Source organism: Meriones unguiculatus, chromosome 14 (genome assembly GCF_030254825.1).
Source record: "Meriones unguiculatus strain TT.TT164.6M chromosome 14, Bangor_MerUng_6.1, whole genome shotgun sequence".
Taxonomy (NCBI): Eukaryota; Metazoa; Chordata; class Mammalia; order Rodentia; family Muridae; genus Meriones; species Meriones unguiculatus.
Genome location: NC_083361.1, coordinates 26,258,205 through 26,281,436, shown reverse-complemented (window position 1 = coordinate 26,281,436; position 23,232 = coordinate 26,258,205). Strand labels below are relative to the sequence as shown.

Sequence of the window (23,232 nt, the reverse complement as noted above, 5' to 3'; positions counted from 1 at the left end):
GGGATCACAGCATCATAGGCTCTGGTGACCTGAAGATGCACTCTCTAGGGATGTGGAATGACAGAGGGCTGTTGGGAGCTTGAGATGCTCGAAGGCAAGGGTGTTTCTGTAGGAGAGGGCAGTAGACGGGAAAGTGGCCAGGCTTATTGGCACAGAGCGACGGTGACTCATCTGTCAGCTTAGACTTTCTAGTGTCCAGGTCCGTGGCACATGTCTGGAGGGACAGCAATCCAGAGAATGGTGGCAGAGTCTTCGCTGGCTGCAGGGGTTGTGACCTGGGTCCTACAGAAGGTGGAGCTAGGCTGGGGGAGTATCAATTAGGTGCTGTGAGTTTTCAAGTGAAAGAGGCTCCTGAATAATGTTCCCGAATGCTGGTCTGGGCCTGGCAAGGGGAAACAGAGAAATGTAACAGAGGGAATGCAAGATCAAATGGAATCTGAAAATGGAGAAGTTTGTACCTAGACATATGGGCTAGACATAATCAGGGTTAATGTAATGTTATTATATTGAATTTAGTCAATGCCTAGAAGGGGTCTTGAAGAAGTAGCCTCTAAATTAATTGAAATCTTTGCTCGTAATATCTTTTTAAAAAGCAAAACAAACAAACAAAAAATTCTTGTAATTGTTGTTTATTGCTTAGTCTCAAAACCATCAAAAACAGCTGGCTAAGTCAAAGACAGTCTCTGAGCTTTAGCTATAATAGACAACTCCAGGCAATTTGCCTACCTTTGATGTCTATCTGCTTCCGTTTCCAGAAATGCCTTCATATAAAACTTCAAATTTAGTTCTATGAGTTAAAGGCATAAAGAAATAACATTACTGGGGCCTTTTCTAATAAACAGTGACAACGGTAACTGGCTTCTTTTGGTGGGTTAGTTTGAAATTTAGAAATTATTATCTCCATCTTGGATTTGTTTCTGAGAATCCTGGGCGAGAAGGACCGCTGCTAGTTCTTTGCACAAGCAGGTTAGGGAGGTCATATGTTTGGCTTTCAGGACCTCCTGGCTCCTCCCATGGGTGAGGCAGATGGCTGCTTCCTTCCTGAGTGACTTGCTCCTGGACGGTGATTCTTTAAGCTTTGCAGCAGTTTGTTCGAAGTACACATTTGATGAATCTTTGATGAGGTTCTGGAATCTGCATCTGAGTCAAACATCTGATGCTCGTGTTTCACAGAACACGAATCTAGAAAATTACTGTTTCCTTCACTCTTTTAAGAAAAAGAGAAAGACGAAAAGAAGAAAAACACCAAGTGGCTGATCTAGACCTTACCAATCAAAGATTTTTTTTCTTGGAGAACTGGAGCCCCCAGCTCTTCTCTTCAGCAACCTACCCACACACACTGATAAAGTTAATTATGTGCCCTGGCTAAGTGACTTTCCCTAGCAACACCCTAGCAACCAACATCAGTTCTGCCTTAGGCTACAAGACCGAAAAGATATTTCTTGAAGTCCAGTGTATTTTACACCAAAACAAAACATCTGAACAGGAAATTAAACAAAAATCAACTAGATTCATTGCCAGTAGATGAGACAGGAACACATGGAGCAATACGTGATAACAGAAAAAAAAAAAAATACTGAAGTCCAGAGAAGAGACTAAAGGACCTCAGTGCATGGAGCAGGTCAGGCAACAGGAGAAGGATGACCTTGAACTCTGACCCTCCTGCTCTACCCCTGGAGTTCTGGGGTTACTGACATACACCAAGATAATCTGGTTGGGTGTTTTTGTTATTATTTCTCGACATGCTGGCAATCAGACCCAAAGTTTCACCTTTCCCAAGCAAGCACTTGTAATGAAGTAATCGAGATTCCCCACCCCTGTGACCATTGAGTGATTCTTAGAGGTAAGTGACAATGTCTTGTCGCAATTGTCCAAGCAGAAGCATCCTCTCATACCTGGTGGTTACAATGGGGCCAGATGGTGGATGACTTTGAAGGCTAACTTGAAACACGTGAGCTAAGTTAGAAGACACTTTGGCATATTTGCTAAAGATTTTTTATCCGTAGAGCAAAAATGTATAAATCTCTGCTAGGAGCCAGGCACCTTGATGTAGGTGAAGGTCACAGTGGGAAGCCCCATTCGGAGCTTTAAATTTAACGGTAAGAAGCATACTCAACAAGTATAAAGTGTAAAAAACAAACATCCAAGTGAATAGGTAGGTATGATTCGCAAGACCATTAAAAGAAAAGGTGCTGAGAGCCAACAAAGAGTTGGGGGAAGGATAACTGTACCATCAAAAAGGGCCTCTCAGAGCGATGTAAGAGCTTACAGAGCACTCCAGGATCCCAGGCAGTGAGGACGGAGCAGACAGAAGTACCCCAAAGTGAGGAGCTGTGGGACTGGAGCTCAGAAGAGAGAAGGAACAGGAAGGATCTGGGCGGCCATGTGAAAGATCCATCTTTAATCTAAGAGCCTGAAAGCCATTGGAAAGGTAGCCTCAGGGTCTACATTCAAATCTGCATTTTAAAAGATCTCTTGGGATCCCATGAGGACAGAGGAGAGGACAGACAGGCAGACCAAGTAGGAGAGAGCATGACATCTGGAGAAGGAGAAAAGGCAGAGCCGGGGGCAGAAACCAGGCAGATTGTACCTGAGGGACTTGGAGAGTGGGACTGATGACAGTGACAGAACGGATGCGTGGAGGAGAGAGCCGAGAGCGGAAGTAACAGCCAAGCTGGGCTAGGAAAATCTACATGGCAGCATGGGCTTGAAGCTTGGGAGACTGGCTGGAACCTTCTGTCAGAGCTCAGGTAATGGCAATCACCATTTTGGTGTTGGCAATGCTGATTTTGAAGCCTCACTGTCTACCTCACTAGCATAGCACATTTTTCTAAACAGGTCCTATTATCTCTTGTAGAAAATGGCCATGATGGTTGGGGACAGGAGGCTGAATAAGTTCACCACCTCCTACAGTTTTCTTAAATAGCCAGTAAGCAACTAAATAGCACATTTCTACCTGGTCTGTGCCCGCCCACCTCCAATTTAAATGTAAACATAGTGATGAAGCTGTAAAGACTTTCGAGAGTACATATTTAGTCAGCTCCGGGAAGACAATTGCATTTTATTCATCTCTGTAATTTTGTACCCTCTGAGATAATGTCAGGTATATTTTCCTGACCCACTTATTTTAACATAAGATGTATCGCCAATGCAGCTCAATTTCCATAGAATTATGCAATTAATATTTGCTTTTGCCATGAGGCCATAGGATCCACAAATACAAGCATCATGTCTGTCTTGTGTCCTAGTGCTGAACCTTTGGAGAGCCTTACATTAAGGAGGAAAGGAGGGAAGGAGGGAGGAAGGGAGGGAGAAAGAGATGAGAAGAAGCAAGTAGACTCTACTCAAGGTTTTCTGAAGGGAAGTCATGGTTGCCAATTTGACTTATGGAGGAGGAAGTATAGGTCTTTATCCATTCAAAACATATGGATGGGTGGCTGTATTCAATGGGTGATGGATGGTTGGATAGACGGATGTATTCAATGAATGATGGATGGTTGGATAGATAGATGAATTTTTGTCCTGTCTTCCACTGCTAGGCATAGGGCCTGGTTTGAGGAGCATGCAACAAAAACTTGCTGCTTGAACGAGAACCTGAAAAGCAGTCAGGCTGGAGCTCTGAGTCAGCTGGCCCACTGAGGGTACAGTGTGGATCTGAAGGCCCACATAAAAGAGAGCTGGTCAGTTGGATCCAGGGGCTGCTGAGGACCAGCTCTAATGCTTTCTCCCAAGACTGAGAAGGCTGGTTCTCTCTCCGCTGACTCTGAAAGATGCTGTCCTGTTGACCGTGGCAGTGGGAGTCACAGTCATTGGTGGATGGAGTGAGGAATGGAGTTTCCAGTGCTGATGGCTCCATTGGGCTGTTTGTAACCACGAGAAAGAGAAAAACCTAGTCTACGAAATGAAGGTGATTGCTCGCTAGCTGCAAGCACTTGAAAGGTGTCTGAAGGCCCTGGAGAAGGAGAAGAGAATAAAGGAGCATTTCAGAGCTCCGAGGGAGGGATGCTTATGCGCAGCGATGGGATTCAGGTATCTCCAAGTAGGGTGTCACCTGAGCCAAAATATCCTACATGAGACATTTCATTGAATTTCGGCACATATGGCTCTGGTTTAATAGTCCCCACCCCCCACCCCCACCCTCACCCTCACCTCTGTCCCATGCTTCCTGGGAAGCTGGGAAAGGCTGGTTTACCTAATCTCACAGTGGGTGAGTGACAAGGTTGAGGCTTGATTCAAGTTCCCCCAGGGAAATATTGGGAGAGATCCCTGCTTATGGCCCCTCCCAGAAATCTGTCTCTGGAGGCTCAGAGCCTGAATCTTAAAAATCTAAGCCAAGAAAACACAGACCCTTCCTTGAACTTTTCAAAATGGTCAGGCTTGTTTTTGTAGGCACCTTACTGTTTTGTTTTGGTTGGTTTGGTTTTTTGTTTTTCGAGACAGAGTTTCTCTGTGTAACAGAGCCCTGGCTGTCCTGGACTCACTTTGTAGACAGGCTGGCCTTGAACTCACAGAAATACATATGCCTGCTTCCCGAGAAGTGGGATCAAAGGCATGTGCCACCACACCCAGCGCCTGGCACCTTCCTTCTTAAACCGTCAGTTTATGGTTGCATATATACACACTGATGAATAAACTAATATGTAGCCAACCGTTTTCTTCGACATAAACTTTCCCCCTCTGCTTTTAAACAAAACATTTTTTATAGATCTCCGGAAGTGTTGTGGCCAAGGCACTGTGCCAGCTGATGCCAGGGCGTAAGTCTCTGGGCTCCTTGCTAGTCCTCTGGCACGACATGCCACAAAGTGGCCTAGGAAGAGCAATGGAAGCAGCGGACCAGGACAGCAAGGGTGGCCTGCAGAGGTCTGCTGGTCTATAAATAAGTGATCGCCGTATGTGGCGCCAGTGCACGTGGTGGACGGACGCCGCCACGGGGAAACCTTGCAGCAGCGCAGCAGCCTGGCACAGAGTAGGTTTGCAACGAAAGTTAGTTGGCAGGCTTTCCCTCCTCAGAGCGCTGTGGTCCCCAGGACACGGGGTGTAGCTGGGAGCCGGAGAAGCAGCTTTGTTGGTGGGGGAGTCGGTTGAGCCAGCACGTGTCTGTGTATCCCCGCTCTCTCCCACCAGACCCTGGGAATCCAGCCTCGCCAAACAAACACCAGAGCGCCCGCTAATCGCCAGCTCAGAAACAAAACAGCGCGGCTCCGGGGGATCCGGGCGCAATCAGCCCTCCCTCCTCGCGCTCCTTCGCCACCGCCCGCCCCTCGGCTCCGCGGCTCCGCTCGGCTCCGCTCAGAGCAGCGCAGCTCCGCAGCCGCCGAAGCGAGGCGGGCTCGGTCTCCCCAACCGCCGGCGCCACCCGGGCTCCTCCGGGTTTCTCCTCCGCAGCTCCCATCACTTCGGGCAGGAGTGTCCTGACAGGGGTCTGCAACATCGGCACAAAGTTGGGGGGGCCCTCGAGGATGACGCTGTCTCCCGCGCCCCTGAGGCTCAGCCGGGGTCCGGCGCTGCTGGCCCTGGCGCTGCCCCTGGCCGCGGCGCTGGCTTTCTCGGATGAGACCCTGGATAAAGTGGCCAAATCGGAGGGCTACTGCAGCCGCATCTTGCGCGCCCAGGGCACGCGGCGCGAGGGGTACACGGAGTTCAGCCTCCGCGTGGAAGGCGACCCCGACTTCTATAAGCCAGGAAACAGCTACCGCGGTAAGTGGAGTGGCGCTGGAGGCTGGAGACCCGTAACCCTCTAGGGCACTGACCCGAGCAGGGCTTGAGCCGAGAGCACAGTCCCCAGGCTGTATAGTGTCTGCGCATCCCAGTCCGGGGCTGTGTCCTGGCTGCCCTGAGCCCCTTAGCTGCCAGCTCGGTGCCCATCAAGCCAGTGTCGGGGAGGAGGGGGCCCACCGCGGGGGCCACAGGCATTAGAGGCAGCCCGGGTCTCCGACGCACAGTTCCCCACACATCACACCAGCCTGATGGGGAAGGAGCCCGCCTTCTGCTCCAGCTGTCGGCTGGAGTGAAGTACACCCGCCTTTCCCGATGGCTCTCTGGGGAAGAGGGTACTCTCAGATGGGTCTCAGGTAGGGCAGCTCTCCCAGAGGCTTCCATCCTCGAAGGAGAGAGACCAGCTTCTAGATCACTTCCCGGATGGGTCCCTAACCGGTCTCAGGGTACCGGGAAGAGAGGCGTGAAGGGTCACCAGAAAGATCCCCGGATTATTCTCCTCTGTCCCAGGAGGCTGAGAAAGCCCTTGGATTCCCAGGACAGGTTCCAACTGCAATAGGGTCCTCAAAGCACTCCGGGTATTCTCGCAATGGACGGTGGGATGTGGTGACAGAAAAGAGACCCGGGGTCCCCAAGACTCCTTAAATGTGGTGAGACCTTGACTCGGGCGGGCAGCCGAGAGCCTGTATGTGCGCCCGGGGATGCCCAGCCTAATGCAGCTCATTGGGGAGCAGAGCCCGGAGTACAGGGAAAGGCTGTACAAGCTGGTGGGCGACTTCTGGCGTGCCCCACGCCCACCTGAAGACTCCAGGACACCCCGCTCCCTCCTCGCGCTCCACCGCCTCCCTGCTCAGTAGGTCTGCGGGCTTCCCAGATAGCTTTTCTGCAAGCTTTAGCTTCCTGTCCCCAGGCAGGGAAACTTAACAGATCTCATCTGGGTTCCCCCGATAGGACGATAGGGCTATAGGGTGCTCCATCGTAAGTCAGCTCTGGTGCCTGATGGGGAAGAGCAGGTCATCGGAGCACTTGGCGGGACAAGTGGGAGTCCAGCTGCTGCCTTCCTGGTCCTCCCTATCCCCCCCACCCCCCCACCCCCCGCCCAGTGCTGCGATGGGAAATGGTTGCGAGCATTGGGAGAAAGTTTGGGGCAGTATCAGCTGTACCAGCCAGGAACTTCACTTCCCAGAAGGCTGCGTCTGTTTCTGGGGTCGAGTTGGTCGACTTGTTTTTTCTCCTCCAAGCTACCCAGTCAGGCTCCCAGCTCTGGATCCCTCAGCTCTTGGCCAGGATCCGTCTTGTTCCTGGGGGAGTCCACAAGATCCTCCTTTCTCCAGGAAGAAAGGTGTTGGGGTCAAAAACACAGCACCCAGGCAGAGAGGGAGCACGCAGCTTGGTGGGAGGGGGTCTGAGAGCTGGCATGTGCAGGACGACCTGGCACCCTGAGGACCTGGGAAGATCAGACTAAAAGGCAAGGCACCTTTTGGGCCTCCCGAACACCTTCACGAGTTAGTGGGGGAAACAGGAGGGAAAGGGATGGCTGGTAACGAAGAGGATTTGAGTTTAGTAGCTGTGTGACTGGGTGCAGGCCGTTTGATTTCCCTGAGCCCATTTCCTAGCTGAAAAAAGTCATTTACTCAAGCAAAGGTGAATGTGTCTGAGAGACAGCAGGTCTTACTGACTTAAGAATGCAGGGATTTTGTTTCTTCTCATTGTTTCCTGTGTGTGCACTGCTCTGGTTTAAAAGTTTGTCAACATTCCTCCAGTCCAACGACCAGTGAATAAACAAATGGCTGCCCTTTTCTGGTTCCTCATCCATTAATGTAATGAATGAGTGAATGGTGATTTCTCCATACTAAAGACCTTGTCTATGACTATTCTTAATTTAAACCCAAGAAAATGGTGTGTGTGTGTGTGTGTGTGTGTGTGTGTGTGTGTGTGATTGTGGCTAAACAGGGGCATTCTGGAGTCTCTTTCTCATGCTAGTTCTTCTGTTTGTCTGAGGACTCACTTCAACACTGGGAGGGAGGCATATTCTATAATCATATGGACAGAGAAGTTCCAGAACTTTTAGGTAAAAGCCCAGGCCTAGCAAGGATGACTTGAGACCAGGTCAAGAGAGGGCCCTGGATGCTTTAGCTTAGACCCGTAGGCTTTGGAATATGATGGTACCTGCGCAGACTGGAGGTGCAGATACCATTTTTTTCTCCCTTCAACAGCCAGGATAAAAAGACCTTGGGAGAGCAGAGCAGTGCTGAGGTCTCCTGGGTAAGTGTTCTGTAATTAACACAACAGATTCAGAGTTACAAAGAGAAGGCGCTACCTTAGTTTGTGACATTTCCCATCAGCTTATACTTCCTTACAACATCACATTAAGATTGCATCTAATGCGTTCTCCTAGGTGGCTTGATTTGGGTTTATAGATGTTAACGTCCCCCCAGTGTCCTGTTTGCCTTTTAATTTTGCCCCCCCCAATTTACCATCCGTCACCATTCTTGTAATCCATGACTGCTTTTCCTGCCTCCTTTGCCCTTTATTTCAGTTCATCATCCAATAGCATGTGCACCCTGTGGCCTCCCACCCCATCTGAGGATAGCCTTTCTTTTAATTCCAGATTTGAATAAAAAGGTCCCTATTTTAGCAAGTTGAATCCTGGGGCTTCTTCCCCACAAGCCTGGGTGCGGTTGGGACAGTTATTCAGCCTTTTCCAACTTGCTAGTGCTGCACTGACTTCCTTTTCTCTCCCCCCCCTGCTCTCCATCCTCCCCCCTCTTCCTCTAGCCGCCCCCCCACCCCACAGCCGTAATTGTGCTTTAGAAAGCTCTGAAAGGCCCGCTCTGTTTCTGACCAGAGCCTCCTTTGAAAGGCGATTACAGTGATTAAAAATAACAACTTGAGGATCCTCCAGGGGCTTCTCGTCCAGGGCGACAATTTGCAGGGCCAGCCTTTCCCAGATCACAATTTCAAGCCAAATAGCAGGAAACCAGCTGAAATGTTCACGAATTGATTGAAAATCAAAGAGGCTCTTTTGTGTGACCAGGTCTGTTTATTGGGAAAATAAAGTCAGGCTGATGAAGAGTGTCTTTTTCTAGACGCTCTTTAAAGGGAAATTTCAAGGAACTTGATGGGAAAAGAATGTTCAAGAGGTTTCAAAAGCTAGCCCAACTGCAGGCATAATTGGGGGATTTATTCTAAACCCTGGGGTTTGGAGACCTCCAAAGCAGCTTAGCTTTCTCTTCTTTGTCCCAGTTTGGGACACACACTGCCAGGAGGAGTAGGGACCTGAGCCTGCTAGAAAAAGCATGGGATTTCATGGAGCATGTCAGTGTGGGGTTTCTGCTTGGCTTCATAGTCACCGTGTGGCCTCAGGCAATCCACTGCATGTCTCTGAACCACAGTTTCCCTGTCTGTAAACTGAGGGTATTTTGGGAGAGGGCGCCCCCACCCAAAGCATCATGAGAACTGGAAATAAGAGTCAAAAGAAGTCAGCTTGCCGTGGGTGCAATGTGTATGTTTGCGCACACATACAAATACACATCTATACATGTTTTAAGAGGATTCATTTGGAAGCTAAAAAAAAATGCTATCACAACACCAGAAAAGGCATTCTGTTAAATTCTTCCCACTCAGCTGCCTTATTCCTCATGGTCCTGTGAGGCAGCTTATTCTACTCCTATTTTATAGATGAGACTATGCATCAGAGAGGTCCAGTTCTTCACTCACAGTCATCGGCTATGAGTCAGGGTTCATTCCTGGGTCTGCGTGACCCTTCAGCCTACACTCTTCCCGGGTTTTCTACGCCAACTCATAAACTGACTTGGGAGTAGAAGTATTTCAGTGGGCTAGCCTCAGCCTTCTGGATAGTGAGACTTCCTTGAAGGAGAACTGGAAAGACAAATTAAGGTAATCACATCACGGGCACCCTTCTTCTTTTTCTTTTTCTTCTTCTTCTTCTTCTTCTTCTTCCTCTTAGTAGACTTCAGCATTGCAACTTCCCATTAGCAGAGCCTCATTTTAGAACATGAAGAACCTTGTCAGTCTTTTACAGATTCCCTTCATGGGAAGGCAGGAGCAAGCTGGATAGAAAACAAAACCTAACTTGATGAACGGTTTCAAGCACACGCAGTTGTTTTATAACTAGCTTTGTAAATGCTTATATTTGAGCATGGCATATGTAGGAGCTGAGAAACTAAAGCTCAGAAAGACCTTTTAAAATAGACAGTTTCTTTTGTTGTGGTTTGCTTTTGAAACAGGCACTCCCATCTCTCTTCTGTTTTTGTACTGTTCTCTTCTGTTTTGTATCGTTCTTTTCCTTTTATTCTGTGATTTTCAGTTCTTGTCCCCTTTTAATGAATGTTTAGTTCAAATTGATAATAAAATCAAAAGATACCAAAGCTAGCTGTGTGCATGCTACCATCCCAGGAAACAGAAAGCTAAGGCAGAAAGCTCATAAGTTTGAGAACAACTTTGACATACATAGTGAGATCCTGAAAAAAAAAAAACAAAAAAAAAAAACCTCAAAAGGGAAAACAAAATTCAAAAGCTGTATCAAGACTGATTCAGCTTAATGATTATGAAGATTGCTTATTGCTTTGAGTTTCAGGCAATGGGGAAAACATCAAAACATATAAAACAAGGCATAGCTAATTAAAGTTTTTCAAAGTTTACAACGTGAGTGCTTTCTCATGTCCAGGTAAGTGCATCACAGCTGACTCTTCTAACAGAACTATAAGCTTAGATTTACATATCGACAAACAGGAGCCAATGTCAAGAGGATTTTCCTACCACGCTCCCCATCTATATCATCCATATCTATATCTATATCTATATATATATCTATATCTATATCTATATTCTTTTACAGGATACCAGATATAGGCCAAGATCAATTTCTATGGGGGAAATTCTTATTTTAGTCAAGACAGAGGCTAAGCTCATTACAAAGGGAATTGTTTCAAGGGAGATAAATGAGAGGCCAGACACGATGTACCTCACAATGTCATCCAGAAACTCAGGTTCCCTCTGCCTTGTTGCTCTGTCCTCTCCTAGGACTTTGCTATCCAACAGGTAGCCACTGGTGAAGCAAGACAGTTACACACTTTAAGTGTGGTATCCCAAAATGAGATGTGCTAGAATGTTATTGATGAATTCATGTGATAAAGGGCAATTATTAGTAATTTTCAAATGGATTCCATATTGAAATGCACGTTATATATGTTAGGCTAATGACATATGTTGGCAAAATTAATTTCACACATTTTGCATATGCTTCCTTCTATCGGGTGCTGGCTAACACGACTGCATTTGCCTGGCTTCAGGTTGTTTTATTGGACAGCTCTCTCCAGGGACCATTGTGGCCACCTTGCTCTCACATCCAAGCTCCATCTGGCACATGGTTTTGGAGAGAGGGATAGAAATAGAGGACAACTCTATTTTAATGATGCTCCCCTGAAACTGCATCTAACCCTTCTAAACACGCTCCCTTGGTGAAGGTCATGAGACTGGACACAACTGTAAGAGAGTCTGGGAAATATAGCATTGAATTTTGGGGGCATATGTCCTGCTAATACTTGGGGGAGGGGGTTATTTTTCAAAAAGAAGAAGAAGAAATAAATTTGGGAAGCAATTAGAGCAGTGGTTCTTAACCTGTAATCACCTAAGACCACTGGAAAACACGGAGAGCTACATTTCAATTCATAGCAGTAGCAAGATTGCAGTTATGAAGGGGCAAACAAAATAATTTTTATGATTGGGATCAGCACATGAGGAACTATATTAAAGGATCACAGTTTTAGGAAGATTGAGAACCACTGAATTAGAAACTGCCAGTTTTTTTTTTTAAATTGCTTTATTTTATTTTATTTTATTTTTATGTTTGAGTGTTTTGCCTGCATAGATGCATGTGTATGTAGTGCCTGAAGTGGCCAGAAGAGGGCATTTGATCCTCTGAAAGTGTAGTTATCCACAATTGTGAGCTGACATGTGAGTGCCGGAAACCAAACCTGGGTTCTTTGAAAGAACAGCCAACGCTCTTAACAGCCCGGTCCTGTCCTGTGCTTTTAGTGACAGCCATACTCCTTCCATGCTCTGTCATTCAGTGAAGGGTCTTCTAGATGGGCTCTGTGCAGCTCTGATGTTCCTGCCAAGTCCAGGGCAGAGAAAAGAGGATACGATGTGTGCAGGTATGTGTGTCTGCGTATACTAAAATGTTGTCTCTATGTAAGTGTGCAGAGGTAGCATCTTCTATCTTTTCCCTCAACGAAGCAGGAACCAGAAAAAGGAAAGGAAGGAAGAAATGAGAAGAACAAGAAAGCAATGGTCATGTGTAGGAAGAGAAAAGAAAAAGCCACCGGGGTAGACATTCAGAATAAAAATGAACAGAACAATTGGAATGCAATGAATACCTAACCTACCCGAGGCTGAGCTTCGAGAGGCAGATGGAAAGTCTAAATCACATAAGTCAAAATTATCCCTTCACGATCCCTTGAAACCACGTCACACGCAACATGGAGAGTCCCTCCAACCCGGCCTGATTTATGTGTTCCTCCAGGTATTTCCATTAGCAGGGAAGAGAAGGGAGTTGGCATTTCTCGGTAAGTCCAATGCTATTCTCCTTCCAGCATTACAAGTGGTCTGTGCTTCTTCAGTCGGGAGCAGAGAAAACTATTGGTTTCTCCTCCTTAAACACTGGCAGGCAAATAGGAAGTCCTAGCTTTGTAATTGAGTACGGAAACTGAGGCCATGTGGCATGTTCACTAGCATGCAGGGAGTGGAGAGGTAGGTGCCTACCCAACTAGAGTCACGTGTGTGTGTGTGTGTGTGTGTGTGTGTGTGTGTGTGTGTGTGTCCATCTCTTCTCTTTCTCTAACTCATCTATTTCGAGACCCCTACAGCTAAGGTCTTATAAAAACTCCATGACATGCTGGTAAATTTTTGTTGGCATAAAACCTCCCATCTTCAGACAGGTTCAGACACACATTTTGCATATGCTTCCTTCTATCGGGTGCTGGCTAACACGACTGCATTTGCCTGGCTTCAGGTTGTTTTATTGGACAGCTCTCTCCAGGGACCATTGTGGCCACCTTGCTCTCACATCCAAGACAGGACAAGGCGAGGGCTGAAGCACCGCCTAGAAGCCTTTGCCAGCAAGGCCCCTGTATCCGAGATTCCTAAACCGCCCTGGAAGTTTAGAGAAATTTCTTGTGCCTAACCCCTTGCTTGAGGCTCTGGGGAGGGGTTGGGGCAGTGGCTCTGCACGTTAGGGGTTACAAATCTGTTTTCAAGGACTGTGTGTGTGTGTGTGTGTGTGTGTGAGAGAGAGAGAGAGAGAGAGAGAGATCAGAGGAGACTTTCAAAAACCAGTCATCATGTGGAGTTCAGGAAAGTGGGTGGAGTCAGAAGCAGGACCCAGCTGAAAATACCCAGACACCACAGGGAGTGCCCCCATCCCTACCCCAACCCCCACCCCACTTCTCTTCCTGTTTCGGGGCTCTCCTAATCACTCTCTGCAAGCCAATGGGAAGTCCCTAGGGAAATGGTTGTGTTCCCAGACCTCGCTTTGACTGAGTCCTCCTCTCTAAGTCCTTCCTTATTAAGTCGAATCTATAAAGAGACTCCTCTGACCACCGCTTCACTTTTCCCATTGGGTTTTCTTTTTCCTGATTTATTTCCTTCGCAGCCCTTAAGCTCTCTCTGAAATTATCTTGTTTATCATCTGCCTCCTCCATCTAGAATACACGCTTTATGAGAGCAAAGCCTTTGTCTGTCTTATTTTATCTCCAGTAAACAGAATCGTGTATGGGCGGCAGGCACTAAATCATTATTCGTTGGAGGGGGGCGGGGAGTCGAGGGGGTAAGCACCATTTAAACCCAAACGGCCGGTGTAATAAGGTCTGCATCCTCCCCTTCTTGTTAGATGGCTGGCTAGACTAGGGACATCAGCCTCCCCCGTCTAGAAAGGAGGCCGCTGGAAGAAGTCAAGGCCGTCCAGATGGTGGCAGCAAAGAGAAAGGACCGCTATTGCCCTGGGGCAGAGGCTGGAGGTGGTGCCAGGCCCACGGGCTGCATACAAGGTGCAGGAGATCTGGAGGAGAGCTAGGAGGTGTACGCAGAAGCGGGCAGCAGGGCACCAGCAGGCAAAGGGCAGAGGGAGGGGGCTGCCAGCACACACCTGGGCTCTCGGGACAGACCCTCGCGCTCAGGCACAGATCGTTAAGGTGAAATTTCTTGGAACTGTCTGTCAATTGGTAAACCCGACAGAGGACTGGATTCCAAGACTATATTCTTTCTTTCAAGGGGAGCATCCCCTTCCTGTGCTCCCCCAACACCACCTGTCACCGCCTCTGCCCCAGCACCCCCACACCGCTGCCCTATTCTGTTCCTGAGGACGAAATACCCTTTTTTTCCTAATTGTTTGTGCAATTATGCTATAGTAACATGAAACTGGCTGCTATGCCTCTGGACTACCCTCAGGGCTGGCACAATTCTGTCATTCCTCTGCCTTGGCAATGTGGCAGGGGTACAGAGAACCAGGAGCCCCTTTGGGCAGCAACACTCAGCGACGGGTGAAACCATGCGCCGACCTCGTGCTTCTCTGCTGCCTCCCACAGAAAGCCCACCTATCGCCCAGTTTCTGATCTCTGAAACCACACAAACGAAGGTGTTTCCTTGGCCCTGTGTCAGCCCCTGAGGTGCATATGGGTAAACAGCTCTCTACCCTGGCTTCTCTTCTGACTAAAGTGTCATGTCCTATTTCTTCAGCCATCCCTATGGGAGTCATTTCTTCTTCCCGTACTTTATACTCCAGATGTGCTCTGATAGGGACAGAACGATTTTCTTCCTGTCCTGGACACTGTGCGTGTGTGAGCTTGCCAGCGCCTGTGCTTGCTTTCCTGGCAACCCTGTTGTGCTCTGGAATCACACTGAACCTGCAGCCAACCCAGATGCTTGCTATTTTCTGGGAAGGTCGCTGTGTTCCTTAACTGCTGTGGTTTGTCTGTTACAGGTTTGGTCTGTAGGAGGCTGGTGTGGGAAGGTACTCTTAGGAGGTGGGGTCTCAGCATGATGGTATCACTCCTCCACAGTCTCTCACTCATCTTGGCTAAAGTTCTGAGCAGGTTTCCCCACCTTGCTATAATGTAGTACTCTCACAACAGACCCCAAACCGTGATGTTATGAAATCCTGCACTATATCCTCACAACTGTGAGCTAAACTAACTTGTTTCTTTGCTAATTGCCCCTGCTATTATGTTATAGTAGGAGAAAACTGATTGATAGACTAACCTGTGTTGGTGTAACGGGTCTGTTTGGAGGGGGATTGAGAAAAGGTCTTGCTCTACAAACCTAGGCTGGCCTCCAGCTCTTGCCTCAGGACTGAGATTACAGGCACGTGTCACCCACCCTAACCCCACCCTGAACATATATGATGCTTTCCCATTGAACTTCCAAATAATGTGACCTGTTCTGATCAATCATCCATGGAATCTTGATTTTGTCCCAGGGGAGTTTACCTACATAATCCTATTTTAGATTAGCCACAGTCTTTATAAACAGACCCAAATGCCTTTATCTAAGTGCTTCATCAGAATCTTGAGCAGGCTAGAGCTTAGGAAAGAGACCTCTTTCCCTAATGCTGACCTCTAGGTCAGCATTTTGAAGCAAACACCTTGCTGTCATCCCAATGACGTTTATCAAGCAATTGCCAACTCCTGGTCACTCAGCCCCATTTTTTTGTGAATACAGTTTCTTGAGTCTTATGGAGTAACTCTAAAATGCCTCTGGTGTTTCATGCATTTAAGGCTTGATTGACAGCTGATGGGCTCCGAGGAAGTAATTGGACCATGAAGACTCTGACCTGACCTAATTAGTGATTGATCCAGTGGTGGATTCATGATTTAATGACATTGTAGATAAGCCAGTGTTCTAGTTGCATTTCTGTTGTTATGCTAAAATAGCCTGACCAGCTCCCCACCACCAACAAAGCCTGAGGGGAGAAAAGTTTATTTGGCTTAGAAGTATAGGGTGAATCCATTATTGTGGGAAGTCAAAGCATGAACTTGAGGCACCCAGTCACATCACATCCAAGAGCAGAGGGAGAACACACATGTGAAAGTTAGTGCTCAGCTAGCTCTCACTAGTCTTCTGCAGTCCAGGGCTCCAAACCAGGGAGCCATGTTGTCTGCTTCGTGGCTGAGTCTTCACACACGCTGGTTAAAGCCAGTCCCCACAGACACACTCCCTGCAACCTGATCTAGGAGCCTCTCTACCCAGGTGGTTCTGGATTCTGTCAAAGTTAACTCGTATAGCCTTGTCGGATGAAGTAGGTCACCAGATGCAGGCTTTTGAAGAGTGTAAGGAAAAGTGTCGGCTCAGGGTCCCCAAGGCCAAGTCCTCAGACCAAGTTCTCAGCACAAAGGAGATTTATTTGCCTCAGAGCGACAGAGAGCAGGAATAAGGGGCAAAGACAGGAGATAGAGGAAGAGGGAGAAGGGGAAGGGAGCAAGGGAGAGGGGGAAGAGGTATTTGTCCTGGAGGGGAATGGGACAAAGGACTGCCTCTGGAAAGAGAGGAGACACAGTTGACACATAGAAGAACGGGAACTTGCAAAGGTAAAAGAGGAAACCCCGTGTTAGGATGAGGTATTTAATTTTAATTGGGCATCTTAATTAGGTGAGCCAAAGGGAGATTTTGATTGCTGGACCTTCATACTTTCATAGCTGGACCTTGGTAGTCTTTCTCAGGAGGAGGGATTGGCCAAATAAGAAAACAGACCTTGGGGGCTAGCTTTGAATGTAATCCAAGAGTTTTAGCAAGGCAAAGGGAATGAGAGAGAAGGACTAAGCCTGCCAGAGCCATGCTTTCCATGGTCAAGCTGGCCAGAGTCCCTTCAAAGACTCTATCTTGTCTATGGCTCCTCTTCCTCTCCCTACCTCTCCCCCTACTTCCTGGCTGCCATGACTTTTTGTTTTTGTTTTTGTTTTGTTTTTTGCCATCACTTTCTCCCTTGATGCTTTCCCCTTGCTACAGACCTAAGAACAATGGAGCTAACTAATGCAAATGGACAGGATCCCCAGAAGCTATGAACTGAACAAAATCTTCCCTCCTTTGATTGGTTTCACTCAGGTATTCTGTCATAGTAATGGGAACTAGCTAACACACTGACACTGCCAGGATTCTTACAGTCCATGCAGAGTTGTTGATTTCTTTACTTCAAAATCAACCAGTCGTTTTTTCATTGCAATGAATAGGACAGAATCATATTAACTGGGGCAAAGAACAGAGCATGCACAATGATTCCCATATTTAGGAAGCCCAGAGTTGGGTCTGGCTTCAGGCGTAATTAGAGCAGGAAGCACAAACAGACTCATTACCCACCCCCTCCCAGGTCCATATTTTCCTTCTCCTGTTTCACTCCTCCCTTTCACCTGTTTCGCTTTGCTCCCTCCATCCTTTATGTATTAGCTCTGCTTCTGTGTATTGCCTTCATTACTTTCCTCATTATAACCAATTTTTCTCCAAATGGCAGAGAGGATACCTGCCAACAACTTTCTGTGACTAAAAAGAGAAGCCTCTTCCCTCGAACTCCAGGCTGAAACGTGTTTACAGATACTGCTCATCGCAATCAACGGGAATGTAATTCGTCTCGCACTCCTGTAAGGCAATGTCAGGCCCCCATGCCATTTTTTAAAAGGGGAAACAGGAGAGTTCCTGTTCACTTCCCAGCAGTCTCATAATTGACCAATGGGAACTCTGGAGCTCTAATCCTGAATCCTTGCCCTTTTCCAGTTCCCTGTGTGTGCTCACAGGATGACTCCAAATAGCCTCTCTCTTTTATTTTGTATTTTTAATCCTTTGTAAGCATTTTTTTGGAGTTTTGGATCTCTTAATGGCCTCTCTTGGGAGGCACTTGGGAGGAGTCATTAGAGAGAAGATCCTATTATTTATCACTAAGCAGTCATCTTCGGTTGTTACTGGGAGGCAGAACATACTGTACGTTTGTGCCTCTCTTTCGGGAAATGAAGGTCTAATGAAACCCACCAGATGGATGGGGCCTCCTGACTTCCTTCAAATTAAACTGCGTAGCAGCATCATTTCCAGTGGCAGTTATGGACTGAAACTCCAGGCAGAGTTCAGCTCAGCCTCTAGAGCCTCCAGCTTGTGTGATACATTTAATAGGCAAGAGAGGGTGTGACCTTAGCTTTCTAGAATCTGCAGGAATACAGCAGGTATTCCTGGGAAACCAAGCTTATGGCTAGCTTGTCATGTGCGCTGAATAAAGGTACAGGAAGATGGCTATTTGCAATCAGGAAAAAAAATTAATAATTCAATCACACATCACACAGCTTAATGATTAGCATGTGATGAAGAAACTCATGTGGCCGGAATTCACATCAAGAACTGGGGCATGACAAGGGCTGTGGTAACATCCGTGTGCTCATTACATCACTCTCCTTTCTCCTCCCACACATCTGGCTGGATCATCAGAGACTGCCTGGTGCAATCTTTTACATAAATATTCACCAGTGCAACTATACCATCTCTGTTCTCTCTGTCTCCGTCTCCTCCCTCCCTTCTCTTTGCCTGTCTCTTTGTCTCTGTCTCTCCGTGTGTCTCCCTTTTCCCACTCTTATTTTCTCTCCCCTCCTCTGTATGTGTATGTATGTGGTATATTTATTATTCATATGGATGTGTACCGAGGCCAGAGAACAATATCTCATGTCTTCTTTCTTTGCTCTTCACCCTATTTTTTGAGACAAGGTTCTTAACTGAACCCAGAGGTCATGGATTCAGAATATCTAGCTGATGAGCTCTAGGGATCCACCTGTCTTGGCCTCTCCAGTGCTGATTGCAGATGTGTGCTGCTGTGCTCAGCTTTTATGTGGGTGCCGGAGATCCAAATTTGGGTCCTCATTCTTGCGTGGCAAGCATACTACCAACTGAATCATCTCCCAGTCCTGTCATTTTACTCCTTTGCGTCTGTCTTCTTTTTTCCCACTTGGGGCTTATCTTTGTGATTTATCCGCCTCACGCACAGCACAATTTGCTCATTTCCATTAGACATTTGCTTACATGACTATGTCACCATTTATCTATTCCAACTTAGCGATGTTCCCAGTTAGATGGTACTCCAAGTGACATCACTCCAAAGCATTCTTCTAAGTGTCTTCGGCGCACATAAGCATGCGTTTCGGGGTTGTGTAGTTGGGTCACAGGGAATGTGTATGCTCAGCTTCAACAAAGTGCTGAACAATTTTCCAGCAAATGTGCTAATTTCCACTTTCATCAACAATGTGTGAATGTTCCAGTTACCAGCATTTGGTACTAATTCTTCACATTTAGTCAATCTGGTAGCGATGCAGTAATATTCTATTGTGAATTTAATTTGAATTTCCCTGTTGACTGATGAAATTCATAATTTTTTCACAGGTTTTGGCCAGCAGGGCACCTTCACCAAGTGTTAGCTCATGCATCTGCCCGTTGTCTTTTCTGTTGGGTTGTCTTTCTTCTTGATTATCAAGACTTTGTATATGTTGGTTACAAACATCTTTTATGCCATGATTTGCCTTTTCCCTTTTCATAGTGTCGTTTGACAAGAAAAGTTAGGCAGTACCTCATTTATATACCTTAGACTTTATGACCACGGCTTTATTATGTCCTATTCAAATGTTTCCTGCTCCAAGGTCATTGACATGCTGTCTTATATCACCCCCTAAAAGCTTTATAATTTGCCTTCACATGTAACACGACAACCTGTGTGGATTTATTTTGTGCACAATGTGGCAAGGACCACCTGCGGTTGTCCTTGAACCACTAGTTTCTTGTGCTGCTGTGCTCTCCATCATTTGTCGTTCCCACAGCTTTCTGAAACGTTTCTGAGCCCTCCACTGTTCAAGTGGCTCACTTTTCTTTCCTTGTTATAGGACACCGGCTTAATTTCCATAGCTCTGGAAGTCTTCATAGCTGGCAATAATGAGCCCTACAACTTTCTCAAGATTATCTTGAACATCCTTGGCACTCTCCATTTCCATATGACTTTGAGAAGAGGGTTGTCAATATCACACAAAATACACCAGGACTTTTATTTAGCCTGCACTAAGTCAGTTTTGTATAGGATTTTTTTGTAAGAGAACGGACATTCCTGACAGTGCTGAGCCGAATGGACTATGAGCGCTGTTCTGTAGGTTTTGTTGCATATCACTGAGTCCAGACGTGGCTCCAGCCCTTGAAAAGCTTCCAAGTCTGGAGACAAACACAAAGCACACAGCAGTATGATAAATCTTACTACTAAAAATGGTAACTACTACATTTAAAGGTATTCTTTGTTTTCGAATATTTCATTTTATTACTTATTATTATGTTTGTGTGTGTGATGTGTGTGTTTGGGTGTGTGCCTGTCATGGTGTGCATGTAGAAATCAGATGACAACTTTGCCGTGTCATTTCTTGCCTTCTGCCTTTACATGGCTTCTGGGAATCAAACTCAGGTCGTCAGGCTTCCGTAATCAGCATCCTGCTGAGCCATCTCTCCAGACCTCACATTTACTCATTCATTTATGGTGCATACTGACACTTGGAAGTAAGTATAGATATAATGCTAAATATGTAGGTATTTTATGTAAAATAGGCCCCTCGGCTTTAACATGATGTGATTTCTGGTAGTTTTTTTTTTTTTTTCCCCAAAGGGAAAATAGCTTCCAAATTGTCTTCATCATCTTAGGGATTTTTTTTTTTTTAATTCATGAGAGGTAGTGGGTCTCTTGCTTCTTTTCCTTTTTTAAAGTTTTATTTATTTCATTTCTTGTGTGTGTGTGTGTGTGTGTGTGTGTGTGTGTGTGTGTGTGTAGACCTGTTTGTATGCTTGTGTACTGCATGCCAGAAGCAGATGTTGGATCCCCTGCAACTGGAGCCACCTGACAGGGTTTTCTGCAAGAGTAACAAGTGCTCCTAACCACTGAGCCACCTCTCCAGCCCCAAGGTTTCATACTTTCAAATTATCAGAGGAAAAGAAAATCCAGTAACTTCTTAAACGTAATCATTAAGTTCCAATCTTGATTATTTTTATTTGCTGTTTTACGAATTTCAATATTGTCTTTAAGAGATATAAAAAAGTAGAGCGAAGGAGATGGCACAGTGAGTTTGGATCTCCAACATCCAATGGCACCAATCCTTGTTCTCTTTATGCCTATGCATGCACCCCCTCACACACAGGAGCACACGCACGCACGCACGCACACACACCTTCTTCTGTCCATTGTGACCTGGGTCAGAAGGCAATCGCAGACTTCCAGAAGCACTGTGCAGATATTCAATGCCGTCGAGTAGGGGCAGAGCCCCTGGATTCCAGATGACACTTTGCCTGGTGTGAACGCCAGTAAATCTCCCTGTTCTGGATGTAAGAAGTGTAGTCACAGAACGGAAGGGGGTAAATCAGGCCATCCTCATAGAAAGCCAGGAGTCTGTGTAAGAACTTTCAGGTTATTTGGGTCGGTGAGTTTGGAAGCTGTTCTAAGTGTATAAAACTTGTATTTATTTATGCATTTTTAAACTCTTGGGTCCCGTTCTCTCTATCTATGTGTATATTTCGGTGTGTGTGTATATGTATGTTATGTGCATTCAAATATGTATTGTCATTTACCAGCCTCTTTATCATTGGCAATAAAATGTAGCTTTAACTGTCAACACAGCCCAGATTCATGTGAGCAGAAAGCCCCCACTGAGGAATTGCCTACATTAGAGAGGTCTGTGTGCATGTCTGGGGGAGAGGGCTTGTCATAATTATTAGTTGATTCAGGGAGACCCAGCCCAATGTGGGCGGCACCATCCCTAGGCAGATGGTCACGGGTTGTGTAAGGAAGCTAGCGGAGCATGGGTCTGTGAGCCGGGCAGCCAGAACATTCTTCTGTGCTTCCTGCTTGTTTCTGTGGTTTCATTGGTTGTGAGTGAGTGCCCTGGTCAGAGGTGACTCCGCCTGAAATGGCAAGCAGGCCCGCTTTCTGGCTCCTGCCTTGAGTTACCTCATGGATAGACTGTGACCTGGAACTGTAAATCAAATAAACCATTTACCCCCTAAGTTGCTTTTGGCCACCTGTTTGTTACAGAAACAAACTGAAATTAATATAGAAGGTAATTTTCATCTCTCATTTTTGTTTTGTATTTTATTTCTTGGATTCCCTTTAAAAAAAATCCTAGTGTCTCTTGTTCAGCCCAAGTTTTCATCACCTTTTCTGGAAGGTCACCACTTTGACGATGGCTACCTTACTCTCCTGGGGTTTATGGCAGGAGATTTCAGCATCTGCCTTTCTCCCTATCCGGGGCGTGCTATGGTTACACTCAAAGCTGTCACATCTGTGTCATGTTTTGCTGGGAGCTGGGGTTGGCATGCGTGGCTCTGGTGATGCTCCAGGAAAGGAGGTGGTCTTCTGGATCCTTCCCTGGCCTTCATCCTGGCTGGTCTCACGCATTTTCTTAGGTGTCAGAACTTCAGGAAGGAACAGAGCACAACATGTGAGGTCCGTGAGGACCTGTTACAGCCAGATTCCCAGGGCTAGCATCTGTGCCTGGGAAGACCTGTTAGCATTTCTAGTCTTAAATGGATTCAGATCTCTATGGTGAAGTCAGAGGAAGTGTCATACAAGAAGTGAAAATTTACCCGATTTGTGAAGTTTTGGGGGAACGGAGGAATTCAAATGCTGCAGGTGTGTGAGGAACTCAAGAAAAAGTTCTGTAGGGTAGACTGGCTGGTCTCTTCAGAAACTGCTGGTGGGTAAATCCCAGGGCCAGATTTAAGTAAGGTCACACTTCCAAGTGCCTGAGGTCACAATTTAACATAAATTTTTGTAGGCCGTTTAACCCATAACCCATAGCTTCCAGTGTATGTAGGTCTGGGTGCAGGTGACTTGGGAAGGAAGTGCCCCTGGGGGAGACCAGAAAGGGTACGTGCAAGGAAGGACACAGACAAAGTCCCTGAGAGTGGTTCTGCATGATTCCGTGGCCAGCTTGGAGTACAATGAACCCCTCGGAGGTGTCTGCCCTCAATGGAAAGGAGCCAGGGCTTCTGGAAGAGGCTCTGGAGACTTGAGGATGGCCATCTAGAACAGAGTCCCAGGTGCTTGGTCACCAGAGGCCAGTGTCCATCAGTCCCAGGACCACATTCAAATGATACGAAGGAATGTGAGGAAGCCCTGGTGGTGCCTCCTTGCTGACAGCCGCTCTGCCCCCTCTGCTCTTCCTTTTGTGAGGTGAACTCGTCAATCACAGTACGATATTTAGCATATTTTTAATTTAATTTTTTTAATTTTATTTTTATTTTATGTGTATATGTATATTGCCTGAATCTGTCTGTGCACCACACATGCCTGGTGCCTGTGGAGGCCAGAAGAGGGCATCAGATCCCCTGGAAGTGGAGTTACAGGTTGTGGTGAGCAGCCTTGTGGGTACTGGGAATGGATTCCAAGCAGCCAGTGCCGTTAACTGCCGAGTGATCTCTCCAGCCCTGATATTTTGTATGCCTTAGCAGTTCTGT

General features: G+C 46.7%; 1 protein-coding gene across 1 annotated transcript in view; it reads left to right on the top strand.

Annotated features, from left to right (window-relative positions):
* The first annotated feature begins 4,916 nt into the window (after nucleotides 1-4,916).
* Nucleotides 4,917-23,232, top strand: part of Spon1 (spondin 1) — a 273,526-nt gene continuing 255,210 nt past the window's right edge. Inside the window, exon 1 of the mRNA XM_021649602.2 lies at nucleotides 4,917-5,697. Coding sequence (XP_021505277.1) covers nucleotides 5,460-5,697 — 238 coding nt within the window. The 5' untranslated portion in view covers nucleotides 4,917-5,459. The remainder of the gene's footprint in view (nucleotides 5,698-23,232) is intronic.